The sequence below is a fragment of the Gopherus flavomarginatus genome, chromosome 1, assembly GCF_025201925.1.
Source record: "Gopherus flavomarginatus isolate rGopFla2 chromosome 1, rGopFla2.mat.asm, whole genome shotgun sequence".
NCBI lineage: Eukaryota > Metazoa > Chordata > Testudines > Testudinidae > Gopherus > Gopherus flavomarginatus.
The window spans coordinates 1,363,681-1,375,838 of NC_066617.1; the positions used below are offsets into that span (position 1 = coordinate 1,363,681).

Sequence of the window (12,158 nt, forward strand, 5' to 3'; positions counted from 1 at the left end):
GGGGAGGGGGACACGGCTTGCCAGGTGCATGTGGCGAGTGGGGGGGGAGGGGAATGACTCAGCCCAGGGGTTGGAGCCATTGGAGGCGGGAGGGTCGTGGGGGGTGAGCCAGCCGGGGCCGTTGGGGGGGGTCATGGGGGATGAGCCGGCCCAGGGGCCGTTGTGGGGGGTTGGGGGATGAGCCGGCCCAGAGGCCGTTGGGGGATGAGCCAGCCCAGGGGCCGTGGAGGGGGGGTCGTGGGGGATAAGCCGGCCCAGGGGCCATTGTGGGGGGGGGTTGTAGGGGATAAGCCGGCCCAGGGGCCGTTGTGGGGGGGTTGTGGGGGATAAGCCGGCCCAGGAGCCATTGGGGGGGGTCGTGGGGGATGAGCCAGCTGAGGGGCCGTTGGGGGGGGATTGGGGGATGAGCCGGCCCAGGGGCTGTTGTGGGGGGTTGAGGGATGATCTGGCCAGGGGGGCAGCGCTGTGGGGGGGGTGATGCCTGAGGTAAGTCTGGCAGGTGCCCAGATCATGCTCCCCTTTGTGCCAGGCACCCCTCCCCCACTCTCTGCACCCTCCCCTTCCCCTGCCGGCCCCTCCCCCACTCCCTGTGCCCTCCCCCTTCCCCTGCCAGCCCCTCCCCCACTCCCTGTGCTCTCTCCCTCCCCCGCCGGCCCCTCCCCAGGGGAGCCTGCTGCAGGATGCAGCCGCCCTGGCCCAGCCCTTGTGCCCTCCCTGCCTTAGCTTTGGTCATTGAGGCAGGTGCCCTGCAGGTGCAGTCTCTCCTCAGGCCCCCGGGCACCACTCCCAGCAGCTGCCGGAAAGGGGCCAGGCCAGGGTGGGGTGCCCCACACCTGGGACAGGCCTGCGCTCCTGCCGGCTCAGGGAGGGAGCAGTCAGCTCGCCGGGCCCCAGCGAGAAGCAGTGAGAATGTGCAGCAAGTCTGTCGGGTTGGGGGGCCGGTGCATGTGCAGGAGGAGGGTCCAAGCCGGCTGGTTGTGGGGTCAGACAGAGTCTCTGGCCATCTGTGGGGCTGGATGTGGGGGGGAGAAGAAGCAGGAGACGCAGTGACTTGCTCCCTTACTCCAGGTAAATGTCCTCTGTGGGGCAGGCATACTCCAGGTGCTCCTGGTAATATTCCTGAAACGCCCGGCTGCAAGGCAAGGGACACGGTGAGCCACAGGCCAGGGCGAACCCTGGGGGGGGGGGGTGGGGGGCACGCTGCAGGCCAGCCACGGGCCAGGGCGAACCCCGTGGGGACCCACGCTGCAGGCAGTCACAGGCCAGGGCAAACACATGGGGGGGGAGTACGCTGCAGGCCAGCCACAGGCCAGGGCAAACCCCGTGTGGGGACCACGCTGCAGGCCAGCCACAGGCCAGGGTGAACCCTGTGGGGGGTGGGGCCACGCTACAGGCCAGTCACGGACCAGGGCAAACCCCGTGGGGGGGAGTACGCTGCAGGCCAGCCACGGGCCAGGGAAAACCCTGTGGGGGGGAGTACGCTGCAGGCCAGCCACGGGCCAGGGCAAACCCTGTGATGGGGGGCACACTGCAGGCCAGGGCAAACCCCGTGGGGACCCACGCTGCAGGCCAGCCACGGGCCAGGGTGAACCCTGTGCGGGGGGGGCACGCTGCAGGCCAGCCTCCGGGAAGGGCAAACCCCATGGGGTCGGGGGGGCACGCTGCAGGCCAGGCATGGGCCACGGTGAGCCTCGTGGGCACGCTGCAGGCCAGCCTCCGGCCAGAGCAAACCCTGGGGCCCATAACTCCAGCTCCAGGCTCCCCACGGCCCCGGCTCACCCGACACACTCGGCGACGTGCCGCATGGACTCCTGGGAGACGAAGACGTGGCAGGCAAAGCGGCTGAGCACGGGGTGTTTGGTGATGAACCCGAAGTAACTGCAGCACAAAGTGCAGGGTCAGAGCAGAGCCCCAGCCAGGCACCAGGGCCTGCCTGCTTGCTGTGGGGTTAGCAGAGCCCAGGAACCCAGGGCTGCCCCACAGGGCTGTGGGCACAACCAGTGGGGAAGTCAGCACAGGGGCCGCGTGGGAGACATGGGCTGGAGAAGACCCATGATCCCCAAAGGCCCCCTTGCACCCCAGGTTTGCACAACAGCAGACAAGGAGCCAAGGCAACTGCAATAACCTATTTCCAGGGCTCCGGGATGTGATTCCCCCATCTCGGCAAACCGGGGATGGGGCGTCCCCAGGGCACAGGCTGGGCAGGGCAGCAGTGGGGGCTCTTGGGCTGGGCAGGGCAGAGCTGGGGGCGCTTACCAGAGTCTGGGCAGGGCAGAGGTGGGGGTCTCGGGCTGGGCAAGGCAGAGGTGGGGGCTCTCGAGGGGCTGGTCAGAGCAGAGGTGGGGGTCTCGGGCTGGGCAGGGCAGAGATGGGGGGTGGTTCTCGGGTTAGGCAGGGCAGAGATGGGGGGGCTCTCGAGAATCTGGGCAGGGCAGAGGTGGGGGGGCTCTTGAGAGTCTGGGCAGGGCAGAGGTGCGGGGGGCTCTCGAGGGGCTGGGCAGGGCAGAGGTGGGGAGGATGTCGAGGGGCTGAGCAGGGCAGAGGTGGGGGGCTCTTGCGCTGGGCAGGGCAGCAGTGGGGGGGCTCTTGGGCTGGGCAGGGCAAGAGGTCGGGGCTCTCCGGCTGGGCGGGGCATAGGTGGGGGCTCTCGAGGGGCTGAGCAGGGCAGAGGTGGGGGGCTGTCGAGGGGCTGGGCAGGGCAGTGGTGGGGACTCTCAGGCTGGGCAGGGCAGAGGTGGGTGCTCTCGAGCTGAGCAGAGAAGAGGTATGGGGGTGTCGGGGGGCTGGGCAGGGCAGAGGTGGGGGCTGTCGAGCTGAGCAGAGAAGAGGTATGGGGGTGTCGGGGGGCTGGGCAGGGCAGAGGTGGGGGCTGTCGAGGGGCTGGGCAGGGCAGAGGTGGGGGCTCTCGGGCTGAGCAGGGCAGAGGTGGGACGCTCTTGAGAGGCTGGGCAGGGCAGAGGTTGGGGGACTGTCGAGGGGCTGAGCAGGGCAGAGGTGGGGGCTCTCAGGCTGGGTAGGGCAGAGGTGGGGGGGGCTCTCAGGCTGAGCAGGGCAGAGGTGGGGCGCTCTCGAGGGGCTGGGCAGGGCAGAGGTGGGGGGACTGTCGAGGGGCTGGGCAGGGCAAAGGTGGGGGGCTCTCAGGCTGGGCAGGGCAGAGGTGGGGGGCTGTCAAGGGGCTGGGCAGGGCAGCAGTGGGAGCTCTCAGGTTGGGCAGGGCAGAGGTGGGGGGGCTCTCGAGGGGCTGGGCAGGGCAGCGGTGGGGGCTCAGGCTTGGCAGGGAAGAGGTGGGGGGCTCTCGAGGGGCTGGGAAGGGCAGCGGTGGGGGCTCAGGTTGGGCAGGGCAGAGGTGGGGGGCTGTCAAGGGGCTGGGCAGGGCAGCGGTGGGAGCTCTCAGGTTGGGCAGGGCAAAGGTGGGGGGCTGTCGAGGGGCTGGGCAGGGCAGAGGTGGGGGGCTCTCAGGCTGGGCAGGGCAGAGGTGGGGGGCTCTCGAGGGGCTGGGCAGGGCAGCGGTGGGAGCTCTCAGGTTGGGCAGAGCAGAGGTGGGGGGCTGTCGAGGGGCTGGGCAGGGCAGCGGTGGGAGCTCTCAGGCTGGGCAGGGCAGAGGTGGGGGGGCTCTTGGGCTGAGCAGGGCAGAGGTGGGGGGCTGTCGAGGGGCTGGGCAGGGCAGAGGTGGGGGGGCTCTTGGGCTGAGCAGGGCAGAGGTGGGGGGCTGTCGAGGGGCTGGGCAGGGCAGCGGTGGGAGCTCTCAGGTTGGGCAGGGCAGAGGTGGGGGGGCTCTCGAGGGGCTGGGCAGGGCAGCAGTGGGGGCTCAGGCTGGGCAGGGAAGAGGTGGGTGCTCTTGAGCTGAGCAGAGAAGAGGTGTGGGGGTGTCGGGGGGCTGGGCAGGAGCAGGGGGGTGCTCTTGAGGGCTGGGCAGTACAGGGTAGGCTGTGTGTGTTGTACTGGAGGCCACCTCCAGAGCCCTGACCCTGGGTAGCCAGCTGCTGTGCTGGGCTGGGCTGTGCTGGGCTGTGCTGTGCTGTGCTGTGCTGGGCTGTGCTGGGCTGGGCTGTGGGTTTGCCCCCTTTCCCGGCTGGACAGGGGCCTCTCACCAGCTGTTCCTGGGGTGGCAGCCGCAGAAGGAGATGTTCTTCATCTGGAAGAAGTGGCTGCATCGCTCAGACTGAAAAGGAAGCAGCGATCAGAGATGATCTGAGCCCTGGGGCCCCCAGTCTGCAGAGAGTGAGCTGCCCCCGCTAGTGCCAGGGCACCCCCCTCCATCCGTCCGTCCGTCAGACCCCCCCCCACCCAATCAGCGCGTCTCTTCCCCCCTTGTACCAGCTTTAACCGTATTTGGTGTGTGTCTAACCCTCCTGCTGTCATCTCCTGCCTGACTCTGTCTCATGGCACACGAGCCCCTCTGGCCCCGTCTCTCTGCCTCAAGCTGGGCCCCATGTCTCTGTGTCATGCCAGACCCCCCAGTGCTGGCCCAGTCTCTTCCCCCTCGGGCCGGGCCCCCATCTCTCTCTGCCTCGGGCTGGGCCCCGTCTCTCTGCCTCGGGCCAGGCCCCAGTGCTGGTCTAGTCTCTTCCCCTCTCAGGCCAGGCCCCCATCTCTCTCCGCCTCGAGCCAGGCCCTGTCTCTCCGCCTCGGGCTGGGCCCCGTCTCTCTGCCTCAGGCCAGGCCCCCCGTGCTGGCCCAATCTCTTCCCCCCTCGGGCCAGGCCCCCATCTCTCTCTGCCTCGAGCCAGGCCCTGTCTCTCTGCCTCGGGCTGGGCCCTCAGTGCTGGCCCAGTCTCTTCCCCCTTGGGCCGGGCCCCCATCTCTCTCCGCCTCGAGCCAGGCCCTGTCTCTCCACCTCTGGCTGGGCTCTACTGCAAAGCTCTCTTCTGCCAGACATGGGGACAAGGGTTTGGCCTGTGTCACTTTCCAGAGCCTGCCCCTGGCCTGACTCCAGCTGGGCCAAATCTCCTGTTGCTGCATCTCGGTCTAATCCTTGTGTACTTCCTGCATGAGGCCATGGGCACCCCTTGCCACACTTCAGACCATTTGTCCAGATCAGTCTGAATTTTAATCATATCCTTCAAAGCACTTGCAACCCCTCCCAGCTTGGTATCAGCCTCAAACTTTATCAGTGTACTCTCTATGCCATTATCTAAATCATTGATGAAGATATTGAACAGATCTGGACCCAGAAACAATCCCTGCGGGACCCCACTCATTATGCCCTTCCAGCTTGACCGTGAACCACTGACAACTACTCTCTGGGAACAGTTTTCCAACCCGTTATGCACCCACTTTAGAGTAGCTCCATCTAGGCTGTATTTCCCTAGTTTGTTTATGAGAAGGTCATGCAGGACAGTATCAAAAGCTTTACTAAAGTCAGGATGTACCACATCTACCGCTTCCCCTCATCCACAAGGCCTGTCACCCTGCCAAAGGAAGCTCTCAGGTTGGTTTGACATGATTTTTTCTTCAGAAATCCAGGCTCACTCTAAGTGTTACTTATCACCTTATTATCTTTTAGGCATCTGAAGCCACTCAAGTGGCCAAGGGGCCCGTCCCCCCACCTTGCCCCAGCCCAGAGCTCCCCAGCCTCCCTCACCTCCTCGTCCCGGCTGTGCTCATTCACGGTCAGGATCAGCTTGATGCCCTGCAGCGTTATCCTCAGGTCACAGGTTGCCGGCGGGCGCAAATGCACCGTCAGCTTCCTGGTGGTGGCAATCTGAAAATGCCCATGGAGAGGGTAAGCGGGAGGAAGGGGCCAGGCTGGGAGCAATGGAAGCAGGTTGCTAGTCAGGAAAGGCCGCATGCACTGGACCCACCTTCTGCAGGCGCCTTTCCCACCACCCAGTGCCCCTGGCAGCCAGACCAGACAGGCGTTGCCGGAAGCTCCCCAGCAGCTAGCACTCCTGCCCCACTCCCTGCAGTGCCTCTCCAGTCAGAAACTGAGTCTGACCCCCTGGGTAATTGTGACCTTATGAGTGTAATATAATATCTCACTGAAAGGTGACAGGGCCAGAAAGAGTTAATTACCTCCCAGACTGACCTGACCCAGGGCTGAACTTTAGAGACTGGTTAGGAAGAGCTGTAAATGACTAGAGCTTTGAAATGCAGCCTGCAGTGTTAGAGGTAGAAGGGTAGATGTTTGCTCAGGGCTTGTGATGCAAGCAAACAAGTCTTGTCTATTACTGTAGTTTTAATTCAAAGATCAAAAAAGAAATATTAACATTTATGATACTTGAGTGAAATAGTGTTATTGTCTATATGTCTCTGTGAAGGTTGTGGTAACCTGTATCTGAACTGTTTAATGGAGAAATTACCCTGTGCTAATTGCCAGGAAGTTTGGAAGGTGAGTTAAGCCTATTTTGGAAATGTATAAGAACCATGGGATACGATCCTGTTTCATCTCAGATCTGCTTTGGGTTTCAAGAGAGGGAAACCTTAAGCCACAAGGATTGAGGTCCCCAGTCACTGACTGGAGTCACCCTGAATATGGACATTGGACTGTAACCTCTGGACTATTTCTAAACGGACTTTTGGCAACTACAAACTCACCTCTGCTGTGTATCTGAACCTCAAGAATTGAATTCAAGTCTGTCTGTATATTGATCTTTTAACCAACACTCTCTCTCTTCTCTTTTTAAATAAATTTTAGCTCAGTTAATAAGAATTGGCTGCAGTGTGTATTCTGGGTATAATCTAAGTTGTAATTGGACCTGGGTATGTGGCTGACCCTTTGGGATTGGAAGAACCTGTTCTTTTATATGATGCGATCAGATTTTCAGTAATCACGTCTGGACGGAGGCCTGAGGCTGGGTACTTTAAGGGAACTGCGTTGGTTGGACTTCTGAGTAACCAGTGAGGTGCTGTAGAAGCTGTTTTGTGCTGGTTGGTAAATCTAAGTATTGGAATAACCACCAGCGTTTGGGGTTTGTCTGCCCCGTTTTGTTTGCAGTTCAGCCTAATTGAGTGGCCTCAGCTGGCTCCCACGGGCACTATCGTCACAGTAACACCGACTAGAGACCCTTGCTCTGTGCTTCCTGCATCCAGCCCAACCCTTCTGGCTGAGTGTCTGAGACAGCCCCACCCGATCTCCGAGTGAGGAGGAAGGCACCAGGACCCTGGTAAATTGTTCCAGTGGTTAACCACCCTCACTGGTAAAAGCTGAATGTGCCTAGCTCCAAGCTGCTAGCCACTGGATGTGTTGTGTCTTTGCTAGACTCAAGAGCTGTCAGCTAGGAAAACCCTTCTGCCAAGGAAGATACTTGTAAACAGACTGCGGCCAAGTCACCCCTTCACCTTCTCTGTTGAGCTCTCACCCTTTAGTCAGTCTGCTGGCTCTTCTCTGGACCCTCTCCCGTTTCTCCACACCCTTTCAATGTGTGGACATGAGAACTGGGCCCCGCCTTTCCTCCCGGGACTGTCTGACTGATCGTGGCAGCACCTCTGTACGACTCACTACTCTGCCCCTTGTATGGCTGGGGACTGCACTGGCTTTCTTAGCGACAACATCACCCTGGGAGCTCACACATGGCTACTGGAACCAGGGTGCTGGGCTGCGGCAGCAGCCCCAGGCTTGGAGTAATAATAGCAACCAAATGCCTGGCTTCCATCACTGAAAGGGCCCGTGGTTTTGTTCAATGGCTTTCAGCTCCCACGGGTGACCAAACAACCCAATGTTATCAGGACCATCCCGATATTAGGGGCTTTGTCTTAGATAGGCAACTATTTCCCTCCCCCCTTCATCCTGATTTTTCACATTTGCTGTCTGGTCACCCTACAGCATCCTGGAGCTCACATTCAGCAGGTTTCCATCACAACCTGTAAGCCCCTGGCAGAGTCACTGCTTTGCAAAGTCCAGTCCCCCAGCCTACGAGTGTGCCTGCCATTCTTGGCTCCTAAAGCCTGCTCTTGCATTTCACTGTGTTAAAACACGTGGTTCAGTGCAGCAGAGAGCACTCTGGGACCTGCGCGGCCCCACCACAAGGTACTGGCGCAGCACTGTCTGTATCTTCTGCAAATGTCACTCACCATTACTTGGTGTTTTCTTCCTGATCACTGACAAAGATAATGAGTAGCACTGGGCCTGGAGCAGATCCCTGCAGGACCCCCCTAGAAACAGCCACTGGATGCTGATTCCCCACTCACAATCACTTTTCCAGCTCGCTCAGTAATGGTTTAGTGTGGGCTGTACGGATTTTATAGTAGTGCTCTGTTGTTTTTTATCAGAACATGCTGAAGTACAAAGTCCAGTGTCTTGCAGAGGCCAAGTACATTATGTCAACAGCCAAACTCTTCATCAGCCAAACTTTGCATCATCAAAAATGATATCAGATTTGATTGACAAGCCCTACCTCCCATAAAACCATTTTGAATGGCTTTTATTATGCTGCCACCCTTGGGAGAGGCCAGGAGCGCCCCCCACAGCCAGTGCTTCTGCCCTATCCTCTACAGCAACCCCTGCTGGGAGAGGCTGGGACTGGAACAGCAGGGAGCGCCTCCCCCACACACACACACACCCAGCCAGGGCTCCTGCCCCGCTCCTCACAGCACCCCCTGCTGGGAGAGGCTGGGACTGGAGTATCAGGGAGAGCCCCCCACCCCGCCCAGCCAGGGCTCCTGTCCTGCTCCTCACAGCGCCCCCTGCTGGGAGAGGCTGGGACTGGAATAGCAGGGAGCGCCTCCCCCCACACACACACCCAGCCAGGGCTCCTGCCCCGCTCCTCACAGCACCCCCTGCTGGGAGAGGCTGGGACTGGAATAGCAGGGAGCGCCTCTCCACCTACACCCAGCCAGGGCTCCTGCCCTGCTCCTCGCAGCGCCCCCTGCTGGGAGAGGCTGGGACTGGAACAGTAGGGAGCGCCTCCCCGCCCACACCCAGCCAGGGTTCCTGCCCTGCTCCTCGCAGCGCCCCCTGCTGGGACAGGCTGGGACTGGAATAGCAGGGAGCGCCCCTCCCCGCCCAGCCAGGGCTCCTGCCCTGCTCCTCACAGCGCCCCCTGCTGGGAGAGGCTGGGACTGGAACAGTAGGGAGCGCCCCCCCCCGCCCAGCCAGGGCTCCTGCCCTGCTCCTCGCAGCGCCCCCTGCTGGGACAGGCTGGGACTGGAATAGCAGGGAGCGCCCCTCCCCGCCCAGCCAGGGCTCCTGCCCTGCTCCTCACAGCGCCCCCTGCTGGGAGAGGCTGGGACTGGAATAGCAGGGAGCGCCCCTCCCCGCCCAGCCAGGGCTCCTGCCCTGCTCCTCGCAGCGCCCCCTGCTGGGACAGGCTGGGACTGGAATAGCAGGGAGCGCCCCTCCCCGCCCAGCCAGGGCTCCTGCCCTGCTCCTCACAGCGCCCCCTGCTGGGAGAGGCTGGGACTGGAACAGTAGGGAGCGCCCCCCCCCGCCCAGTCAGGGCTCCTGCCCTGCTCCTCGCAGCGCCCCCTGCTGGGACAGGCTGGGACTGGAATAGCAGGGAGCGCCCCCCTCCCCCGCCCAGCCAGGGCTCCTGCCCTGCTCCTCGCAGCGCCCCCTGCTGGGACAGGCTGGGACTGGAATAGCAGGGAGCGCCCCTCCCCGCCCAGCCAGGGCTCCTGCCCTGCTCCTCACAGCGCCCCCTGCTGGGAGAGGCTGGGACTGGAACAGTAGGGAGCGCCTCCCCGCCCACACCCAGCCAGGGCTCCTGCCCTGCTCCTCGCAGCGCCCCCTGCTGGGACAGGCTGGGACCAGGGTAACTGGAGCACCCCCCACAGCCTGTGATCCTGCCCCATCCCCTATGGTGCCCCCTGCTGGGAGAGGCTAGACCGAGGCAGCTAGGAGGCCCCTCCCCCCAAGCCCAATGCTGCTGGGTTATCACATCAATTCCCTGGGAAGTACAATGTCATGTCCCTTGACTCCAGCTACCCATTTTGCTTGGCCCGCCCCCTGCAGGCTCCCTGCAGAGTGTGTTGCCTCACCTTCTGCATGGCTGCACACAGGATGCCATTTCCCTGATGGTATGGGACCTCCACAGAGCCCAGGAACTGCACGCTGAACCTCTCCACCCAGGAAGGGTTCCTCTTCAGCCCTGAAAACAAAGTCATGCAAGCCCTGGAGAAACCCATCAGCACCAAAGGGTTGAGGGGAGTAGGGGTTTATCCCAGCCAGCAGCCCCCCACTGAGTGGGGAGGGAGCCAGAGGCATTGCACGTGCTGAGCTGGAAGCAGGGCCGCAGGATACCTGCAGGCGGGCTGGGCACTAGGGAGTGCTGGCGTCCTGGGAGGCAGAGCTGCCTGCTGTTTGGCCGACAGAAGCATGCACATCAGAGACAGGAAGAACCCACCGGGTATGTTCTCTAGTGCCCTGCCCTACGGACCCCCACCTTCTCCCAGTGCCCCTCAGTGCCAAGGAGCTTCAGCCCACTCCTCTGAGATACCCCTCGCACCAAAACCTGCCCCATAACAGCAGTGCCCTTTCCCCCCACTGCGGCCTGACCGCTGTGCTACTCCCTCAGTCGCTCTCAGCCAGGCCAGCTCCTGGCTTCCTCCCCCCTCTGAGGATCTGGGCTGGGTTGTTCTTGCCCAGGGCTCTGACCTCCCGCAGCCCCACTGGGTTCTCTACTTCTTCTGATTTAGAATCACAGAATCATAGAATTGGAAGGGCCCTCGAGAGGTTGCTAGCCCAGTCCCCTGCACTCATGGCAGGACTAAGTATTATCGAGACCATCCCTGACAGGTGTTTGTCCAATCTGCTCTTAAACATCTCCAATGACGGAGATTCCACAACCTCCCTGGGCAATGTATTCCCGTGCTTAACCACCCTGACAGTTAGGAAGTTTTTCCTAATGTCCAACCTAAACTGTCCTTGCTGCAGTTTAAGCCCATTGCTTCTTGTCCAATTCTCAGAGGTTAAGAAGAACCATTTATCTGCCTCCTCCTTGTAAGAACCGTTTATGTACTTGACTTAGTATCATCTGTATGTGTCAGCAACGGGCTAGTGAAGATGCTAAACAAGCCTGGACCTAATGGAACCCCCACGAGGCTCTGCTCCCAGGTCCCTATCGTCTGTTCTGCACAGGCTACTCCCTATCAGTGCCACTCCTGCCCCGCTGGAGCCCCTGCTGCATCACGTGAGCCCGGGTGGGAGGGCAGGGCTCCTGTACTTGATGTGATAATGGGGCACAAGCTTACCCCAGCTGTAAGCTCGGCTGCAGAGGAAGGGCAAGTTTACATGGTGGTACAGAAACCTGTGACAAGAAAGGTCGGTGGGGAAAGGGGTAGAAAAGAGAGCGACTGAATTAGCCCAAACAAAAAGGTGCCTGACAGAACTCCCGGGCCAGGTTAAGATCATGCTGCTGCAGGAGAAGTGTGGGACTGGAAATCCGGGCACTGAAACTGGTGTGCTGGAAATTTGATCTAACTGGTGCACACAATAACGAGGGCTGTTTCGCTTTCACCGGCTTCTGGGGTCCTTACAAGAAAAGAGATTTGGGGGGAGGGTGAAAATGACCAGAGGGGAGCTGCTGGGTCCCATGATACTGGATGACTGACAGATGAGATGGGGAAGCAGCAAGCTTCCCAATCATGGCTGCACCTCTCACCATCTCCTGGGACCCCAGATCCCGATCCTTACAAGGGGCCTGACCAGACCGGGCCGGAAGGAGGGACCCAGATGACATCATCTCACCACCGGCTCCAGCCTAATCCTGGACACTGCTTGAGACATGAGACATCATCTCCCCTGTCCCCCTAAAGCGTGTCCTGTCCCCTTCCTGCCTCGTTTCTCCTCCTTCCTCTCCCTTCTGTCTAACAAGAGTCTGGCTTAGACAGCCAAGACTGCATAGTTTGGAACACTGCTGTGAACCGTGACCAGAAAGCGTCTGCTAAAAGCAGTGCCCTGAAGCAGTGGTTCTCAACAAGAGGTACGCGTATCCCTGGGGGATGCAGAGCTCTTCCATGGGGTACGTCAACTCAGCTAAAGATTTGCCTAGTTTTACAACAGGCTACATAAAAAGCATCAGCAAAGTCAGTACAAACAAAAATTTCATACAGACAATGACTTGTTCACACTGCTCTATCTACTATACACTGAAATGTAAGTACAATATTTATATTCCAGTTGATTTGTTTTACAGTTCTATGATAAAAAGGAGAAAGCTAGCCATTGCTCAGTAACAGTGTGCTATGACACTTCTGTATTTTTATGTCTGATTTTGTCA

General features: G+C 60.7%; 1 protein-coding gene across 5 annotated transcripts in view; it reads right to left on the minus strand.

Annotated features, from left to right (window-relative positions):
• Positions 1 to 633: 633 nt before the first annotated feature.
• Positions 634 to 12,158, minus strand: part of MAPK8IP2 (mitogen-activated protein kinase 8 interacting protein 2) — an 81,481-nt gene continuing 69,956 nt past the window's right edge. For all 5 annotated transcript variants that reach the window (XM_050952651.1, XM_050952631.1, XM_050952621.1 and 2 more), the window contains 5 exons: positions 9,919 to 10,028; positions 5,585 to 5,704; positions 4,092 to 4,162; positions 1,780 to 1,878; positions 634 to 1,132 (listed from right to left, as the gene is read on the minus strand). In XM_050952651.1, the coding sequence (XP_050808608.1) occupies positions 1,060 to 1,132; positions 1,780 to 1,878; positions 4,092 to 4,162; positions 5,585 to 5,704; positions 9,919 to 10,028 (473 nt within the window). In that variant the 3' untranslated portion in view covers positions 634 to 1,059. The remainder of the gene's footprint in view (positions 1,133 to 1,779; positions 1,879 to 4,091; positions 4,163 to 5,584; positions 5,705 to 9,918; positions 10,029 to 12,158) is intronic.